Source organism: Notothenia coriiceps, unplaced genomic scaffold (genome assembly GCF_000735185.1).
Source record: "Notothenia coriiceps isolate Sejong01 unplaced genomic scaffold, NC01 NC01_scaffold00017761, whole genome shotgun sequence".
In the NCBI taxonomy this organism is placed as follows: domain Eukaryota; kingdom Metazoa; phylum Chordata; class Actinopteri; order Perciformes; family Nototheniidae; genus Notothenia; species Notothenia coriiceps.
This window is the reverse complement of record NW_011350462.1, coordinates 1-8,619: the sequence shown is the minus strand read 5'-3', so window position 1 is coordinate 8,619 and position 8,619 is coordinate 1. Positions and strand designations below refer to the sequence as shown.

At 41.8% G+C, this 8,619-nt stretch overlaps 1 protein-coding gene across 1 annotated transcript; it reads left to right on the top strand.

The window, feature by feature from the left end:
- Positions 1 to 843: 843 nt before the first annotated feature.
- LOC104950554 (kin of IRRE-like protein 1) lies at positions 844 to 8,055 on the top strand. The gene is made up of 2 exons (XM_010777094.1): positions 844 to 912; positions 1,676 to 8,055. Exons 1-2 carry the CDS (start codon positions 853 to 855, stop codon positions 2,489 to 2,491), a joined length of 876 nt encoding a protein of 291 aa, XP_010775396.1. The 5' UTR covers positions 844 to 852; the 3' UTR covers positions 2,492 to 8,055.
- The last annotated feature ends 564 nt before the right edge of the window (positions 8,056 to 8,619 follow it).

The following is an 8,619-nucleotide window of genomic DNA, read 5'->3' as shown; positions in this document are numbered from 1 at the left end:
CACACACACACACACAGAGGCAGACACACACACACACACACACACACACACACACACACACACACACACACACACACAAACACACTCAGTAAACAGATGCCCAAGGCTTGCCTTCAAATACACGCAACAAAAAATGTATAAAAAATTCTGCACACAATCGTGAAAAAGCACTCTACCTACTGACAGATGAAAAATAACAATGGACACGAATCAGTATCAAAATGCTTTATTCAACCTGGGGGACAATGGGTAACATGACAGTTGCTGCATTTTAGATTTAAAATAAAATAAAAAGTATTCGATTATTTTTTTAGAATAAATACAATTATATTAAATAAAATAAAATAAAATTACATTAAAACTAAAATAAAAAAAAGATATATGCAAACATAAATGCCTGAATTAAATGTAAAATAAAATAAATGTAATATCACAATATATACATCGGTGCATTAGTATTAAAGACATTAATGTTAAGAACAGTGCAATGATGCACATAGTGACCATTAAGTGCAGTAATTGACCCAAACCACTTTGTTTATACTCACAAATAAACACATTTTAAATTGCACAACACCCCTTTAACATGTAGGAAGTCCTTGAGAGTGTAATCGTTGTAAAAGTTCACTTTGGAGCGGTTTTAAAGTTCGGTCCAAAACCTTTTTTTCCAACGACTAACCGTTTCTCGTCTTCTACTCTCTTGGGATGAAAAACCTGAAACTCTGTTTTCCTCTCTTCCTCCTCCTTTCCTTTTTCACCCTCCCTCTTTCCGTGTGTGTGTTTCGTTGTTTGATGGTTTAGTTTTTGCCCTCTGTTTCCCTCTCTCCCTCCACTCAGCCGTTCAAAGACGACATGGACCTGAAGCAGGACATCCGGAGCGAGAGCGACACCCGGGAGGAGTACGAGCTCAAGGTGAGAACACCCCTCACTCAGAGGCTCATTTTAGCATTAATATTGTAGCATCAGCATTTTGAACATTACATCGTTCATGGTGTATAAACATATCATACAATGTTTGTTCTGGTGAAATGAAGGTGTATCATCCTCTCTCTACCCCAACGTCACCAAACACATCATCATCATCATCATCATCCTATAATATTAGAAGCTCAGGAGTTTTTTTGATTGCCAACAATCAGAAAGTTTATGTTTTAATCCCCAGCCCTGCAGTGACCATGTTGAAGTGCCTTTGGTACTAGTAACTCCAAATTGCTCCGAACAGCATGGCCAACAGTGTGTGTGTGTGTGTGTGTGTGTGTGTGTGTGTGTGTGTGTGTGTGTGTGTGTGTGTGTGTGTGTGTGTGTGTGTGTGTGTGTCTGCCTCTCCTTCGGCTTTTATTGTGATGTGCACATAGCTACAGTGCTACAGTGTAGATATATCAATGAAAAGCTTAGGTCACAGGCTCCTCCAGCAGTGCAACACAATAAAACAGATCAAATAGTTAAAATAGTGCAAAGAGAGTCTATATACAAGTAATTGGAATATGATATATCAGATAATTGATGAGTAAGTAATGTGTTTGAATGGGTAAATGCTGAAATTGTATGTGTAAAAGTGCTTTAATGCGGTCCTTAATATAAGGCCAAGCTAATGGAAGCAAAGACCAGATGTTTAGATGTGTTTTGCCCAATTTTTTTCCTTAACAATAATATAGAACAAATATTCTGACCACAGGATCCAACCAATGGCTACTACAACGTCCGAGCCACCACCCACGAGGAGGCGCGCCCCCAGTCCCGGGCCATCCACTACCAGGGTGAGTTCCGCTCTCCGAACCCAAACATCGGACCGGCCGGCCCCCCCTCCAGTGGATCCCCTGCTGGAGCCAGCGGAGCTGTTGCCCCCAGTGGGGTCCCAGGATCCAGGTTGGGCTGCTACGACCCCCGCCCCCCATCCAGGATCTCTCACCCCACCTACGCCCAGTTCAACACCTTCACCCGGGTGGCTCAGAGCCAGCAAGCACCTCCCAATCCAACTCTACAGTCACCTGGAGATTACCCCGGAGACTGCGGTCTGATGGACAACAACACCCAGCTGGCCTACGACAACTACGGGTACCCCTCCCAGTACCCTACTTACCGGATAGGCTTCGCTCCACCCATAGAGGAAGGGCCAGCCTATGAGATGTATCCGACAGGGCAAGGGCCGGGGCCAGTGATGGGACCGGGGCCAGGGATGGGACCGGGGCCAGGGATGAGCCCAGGGCCAGGGATGGGACAAGGGCCAGGGATGGGACAAGGGCCAGCGATGGGACAAGGGCCAGCGATGGGACAAGGGCCAGCGATGGGACAAGGGCCAGCGATGGGACAAGGGCCAGGACCAGGACCAGGACAAGGGCCAGGGCCAGGACCAGGACCAGGACCAGGGCCGGGACAACAGAGTCCTGAGGCGGGTCTGGGGCAGTATGGAACCTCCACTCGCTTCTCGTATTCGTCTCCGCCTTCTGAATATTCCCAAAGACACATACAGCGGATGCAGACTCATGTTTGAGAAACACACACCCCTTGACTTGCTTTTTGAAGCTGCAGTACGTGTAACACATTCATCAAAAACATTCTTAAACAAAAAAAACAAAAAAATCTATTTCCATGGCATCCAGTGCATGGAATTTGGTTCATTTTGTAACCAATAAAACCCCACGATAACTCACCGCAGCATCGCAACAACACACACTGAGCAGCAATACACACCACACATGCAAAGCGATGCTCACATGTTTGCGGAGGACCTGAGAGATCCACATCATGAGAAAAGAGACGCAAAGAGAAAAAGAGCACTTTGAAGAAGAGTGGCTTAAAGAGGAACGGAGGAACTTTGCCCATCCTGAAATCCTCGTCCTGCTCTTGGGTCATCTCCCTGCATCACACTTTGCTCACATCCCATCTCTGTAAATAGGTGCAAATGGAGATTTTGGTCATTTTAAAGTTATGTCCTTGTACAAACCTATACAATGTGATGCAGTCCAGTGACCCACAGCCAACCGTCCTGTAATCCACACTTTTTCTGACTCTCGCATATTGCAAACACACACACACACACACACACACACACACACACACACACACACACACACACACACACACACACACACACACACACACACACACACACACACACACACACACACACAGATGTTTGAAAAAACGTATTTGTTTCGATGTACACAGCAGCTTGGACTATAAACATCTTTGGCACTTTTTGATCTCTTCCCCTCACCAAAACTTGCCCAGTGGCCATCGCTTGCCTACGAGATCTACCTTGATTGAACTGGGACACAGTTTCTTAAAGTGGGACAGTTAGTGACCAGAGTGCCAATGCTTATGTGCCAACACACACAAACTCTTAAGGTGTGTCTACTTTTGTAAGGAGTTGTCTGGACGATGAGGTTTTCTACATCTGCGAGCGAAGGAAAGGAGTGGTAGCAAGCGTCTCTATATATGCTCATTTCTCCTCCTCGTCTGTCATTTGTAATCATCATGATGCATTTCTGTACTTACATTTCACTCGAGGTCATTGCTGTGTACAGTATTTGTGAAACGAGGTGTGACGGAAGCGCTTTTTTCATTCAATCAATTTCTGCAATTTGTACAAAAAGATACCTCCCCTACCCTCCAGTGTCAAAAAAAAGTATTAGTTTCTCTCACTTGCACAGTAGAATAGATTTTGTTCCCATATTTATACGGAAACTATGAAGAAAAAAGGCATTCAGAAACATTTTATAGTATTTTTCTAAGGAGTTGTGGACCAAAGGTTCAGCGTTTTGGGTGAAACTCACTTTTTAAAGTGTACGTGGCGACATGGTCGTTATTGGAAACGTTTTGAGTTTCTTTAAAAAGTGATGGATGGTGGTATTGAAGAGGTAGTTTGTAGACTAAAAGGAAAGAAAATTGAAGAGCTTCAATCCAAAATGATAAATATCCAGCGAATCTATTTGGGGGGATATCTCTGTTTGGTGTGAAACTCTTTCTGTGACTTCCAGTCTTTTGACCGGACTGCCTTTTTTCAAACGTCGACGACATTCAAAATGGTGGATGGAGAAGAAAGCAGCTGCTCTCTTTGAGCTGTGAACTCTGTAAGAAATGTGAAGTGTGGTCTAACATATCAAAATGAAGGCACAGAGGGTTCTATCTAGCTCATACGGTACTTTGTACATTTCTATGTAAAGTAAACTGGTGTGTCCCTGCAGAAGAAAATGTGGTGGTATTTTATGTCTGAGATGTTTTCCGTTATATAGTGTCAGCTTTTGTTCGTGTGTTTGGACTTTAACCCAACAGGCTCATAATAATCAGCGTTTAAAATGATGCTACTAACCTCTAACCTCTACTCAGCCCCATGAACTCCCAGAAACAAATTATTTTACAACAAGAGAGAAGATCACATGTGTCTGTTTGTCTGGTAGGGTCTTAAATAACCCGGACGTTTTCTCACTTAAAGCGCCAAATAAGTCCAAATGAATATTACATTTAGCTTTTAAAAGGCTATCAAAACCAGAGTGTACTGTACCTGGAATATGGAACAATCAAATATATTGCCTTATAACGACATCTCAATGGGTATGTATAAGAAAGACATTATAAAAAAACAGTGATGCTTTGGCAACATTGTTTAATTTAACTTTCATGCCAATAAAGCCCCTTTGAATTGAATTGAATTGAATAAAAAAACAGTTGTCATGCCAACTATGGTTACAAGAAGACCGTTTTTGACTTGAAGCTTTGAATGTCTAAATGACATCTTTTGAGATGTTCCCCCCCACAGGAAATAATTTGACTTCCAGCGACTTATCAATAATGTTGCTTGCTGTGTTAACACGGAGCTAAAAACATTTCACTAAAGCAACAACATGTGCTTAAGTAAGATCAAATTCCTACTGGTTTTCAAATTGGTTCATGTTTGCACGCACTGAGATTTGTAAGTAAGATTCGATTTATTTTTGTATCATACCATCTCGCAAATTCACCTGTAATGGTGACAATCATGTGTTGATTAGACGAAGCAGCAGCCAGCAGCAGCAGCAAACTTTACTTTGTACTAAACTCTAAAGTTCCATTGGTTTTATTACGTTTTTATTCCTTAAGGGACATTAGATAATACATTGTTTTGGCAATCACCAGGAACTGCTTCGACATTTTCTTGATGTTCTCCCTTTTCTTAAGGGCACGCTTTATTGAGAAGTCAAAGTAAAAAAAGGGCTGTCTGCAATGAAACCCCCCCTCTTCTCTTTCTATCTCTTCCATACGTTTGTGATAGCAGTAAAAAAAATGAAAGCAGATGCTCTGAAAAAGACCTGCGGCTGCAAAGTGAAGTCAAATATCTCTGGAGGTAATCATTGAGTCTTAATACTTATCAGCCACCCCATCAACCCTTCACAGATACATTATATTATGGTAATTATTTGCTAGGGGGCAGTAAAAGTTGTATTTATTGCCCCTGTTTTGAATAAACACTTTCAGAAAGGAAACGGCAGCCACGCCATTTCTGATTAGAATATCAGATGGAGCCTTGTAGCTTCAAGGTCACCATATAAAACATTGCTGTGTAGTTATAGGAGAAGAATGGCAGATGGAGCACCCTTTTAAATTGATATGGTTATCACAGCCTTGGTACTGCATACTATTACCTCGTTACAATCATTTTTACAGAGTTGTAGCCGTGCAGTATTCTGCATCTGACTTGAAATGACGTTATGACCTTGTGTAGAATGAGAACATTTGACACGGAGGACGAAGAACAACAAAAACACAGCCAGGTACTTAGTCCTTCCCTCTTTAGTTTTTACACTCTGTTGACATCAGGGGCATATTAATATGTAAAAGACACCATACAGTAGATGCCAGAAATGCAAAACAGAGGTGTAAAGTTTGAAATAAGAAATGCAGCTTATGAGGGAATCTGGAAGTGTTTACTGCACTTTTCTTTTATGTTGTTCCCCTCTTCTCCTTATGTACCTCTCATCCCTTTACTCTCTGCTTTCTCCCCTGCGTCACATTAACAGCCACCTAACAGCTTCCAATTTAAAAGGTTGTCTTTTCATAAAAAAAATACTCATATCAACAGAGGAAACACATCCCTCATAGCTTTCTCCCAAATTGTATTGGCGCCATTACCACATGGAGTACATGTAGGTGTATTCGTGTATATGTGTTGGAGCGTTGGGAATCCATTTGTAGAGAACATATATCATCCTCGTTTATTTCTTTGTATGATAATCATCATTTTGAATGTTATTGTCTTGGTATTAATTTGTGTTCTCGCCTCACCAGTGGAAGAAAGGACTGTTGTCAAAAGTGTGTTTTATATGCAGTATTTTTCTGTGTATGCATCAGATAGAGGGGGTCCTAACTTCTGATTAATCAACCCAGCAAAAAAGAGAGGGTGTGTGTGTGTGTGTGTGTGTGTGTGTGTGTGTGTGTGTGTGTGTGTGTGTGTGTGTGGCCAAAAGACTACTCAGCCAGGCCACAAATAGCCAAAACTCTGTGTCAACTAGGCCAAACCAGGCTAAAAACCAGGCCAGAGCCACAGCTAACGTCTCTTTTCCACGCTGTGCTGTGCCGCGCTTTCCAAGAACAACTCAAGTGTCCATTTTACATTGTGGAGTCTTCATTCAGTGCCAAAAGCAGAACATGAACTGAGCAGGCAAACAAATGCAGCAGCCATTTGTGTGTGTGTGTGTGTGTGTGTGTGTGTGTGTGTGTGTGTGTGTGTGTGTGTGTGTGTGTGTGTGTGTGTGTGTGTGTGTGTGTGTGGGCTAGCTGTTTGAATCTCCATTTATGCACATGTACTGTCACCATCTGTGACCATGTGTGTGTGTTGATGTGTGTGTTGGCAGCCTGTAACACCAGTGTGTATTCATATCATTAGACAGGTCTACTGGTCTGTAGAAATTGGGGTTTGACTGACTGGTTTTGGTAAATATCAGATATTATCAGCTCATAGCCTGACTTTTTATGAAAAATGTTGATTGATTTGAGCAACCACTACAACATCTTCTGTGTCACTTTGAGATGACATTTAGGAGGGATAGAAAATGGCTCTTGCAACTGATGGTGGGAGAACAACATGACTCTTACTTCCAAATGTAGATTGGCCTATCACCAAGATGTCAGACTGTAAAACAAAGTGAAACGTAATGCCGATTCAGTCTCAACGGCTAGTAAACAGCAAAAACTGAAACGTTTTAATCCGTGCTGATTCATTATAGTTTTAAAACTTGGTTTGGGATTTTATTATTAGTCTTGGTGGAAACAGACACTTTTGAAAACACTCGCTGCCTGATTGTGTCTTAACGGTGACAACCTGTCCTTCCCTGATTGGTCACGACCTTAGCATGTGACCCTTTTCTGGGAGAAATCAAACAAATCAGCCTTGACTACTTGACTACTAGAAGTTAATTCAGCATAGTAACACATTAGGTTAGCTCACCTTGTTTTCTACACAAACAGCTGTAATGGAGATAAGTGTCTTTTAGGGTTAGGGGTCTTTGGATTCAAGAAAAGCGCTATAGAAATATAATTTATTATTATTATTATTATTTATAAGCTCTTCTTATTGTAATGCTACTGCTGCCTCAATGCAAGCCAAAATGTAGCTATTTGTTAAATTCCCTCGTTCAGCGGCATGGACCTGTTTCATGTTTACACCGACTCGTGCCTGCCAAGTTTACGTGAACAGTCGTGAGTTTTCAGTATTAACTGCAATCATTTCTGAAACGGTGCTACAACGATCTCACGTGCACGGATACCTTAAGTAAAAACATGGTGTGGCTGTAGACCTGTCTCAAGTTGTCAAGGGGTGAACACTGAGGCATGAACTCAATTGCACGACTCAAAACTCAGACTCAGATAGCGTTTCAAAATAAAGACTTTACTAGAATTTTGCACAGTAATAAAAATAAGGAAAACAAAACACTCTTTCGAGGAAAACTAGAATCGTGATCTATATCATAGATCCATGAAAGGTCCGTGAGGTAAGCCGATACGTAGGTCAACGAGAGACAACGAACTGACAATGAACAGGAGGGAGCTAACACAATATATACACAGGTAAAGGGGACACAGTTGGAAACAATCAGGGCGGGGAAAATAATCAAGGACGCAGGAGACGGAAGGGGGCGGGGAGCGTGGAGGCCTGAATAAACTTTCACTATAAGTTTCTTGGACATGACACAAGTGGCATAAAGATGATGTTTTAAACCCACCATGACTTATTTTATCAAAATGCAAATCAATTGGGACTAAAATCTAAAGGATTATATTCAAATGGCCTTAATGAGCTGTAAAACTTAACATAATTGTCTCTCCAATTTATGTCACATTGCACTTTAGAGGCATATCCACCTTGTTGAGGAGATTCAGTTGCTTTTTAAATCCAAATTGTACATTTTGAAGGAGTTGAATATTATATAAAAGGAAACCATATCAGTCAAACCCTAGTTGGAAGCAGGCCAGCTGGTAGGACAGAGTGAAGGAGACATTGCGTGGCCTTAGGACACGAGGAAGGAGAAACAGCTGCACCAGTGGACAGGATGAATTGATGTGAAGACGACCATCAGAACAGTGAGGAGGACGCCATGTTGCACTTCAAACATGTTTAAAGTGGAGTTGTGCATGTGGGTGAGC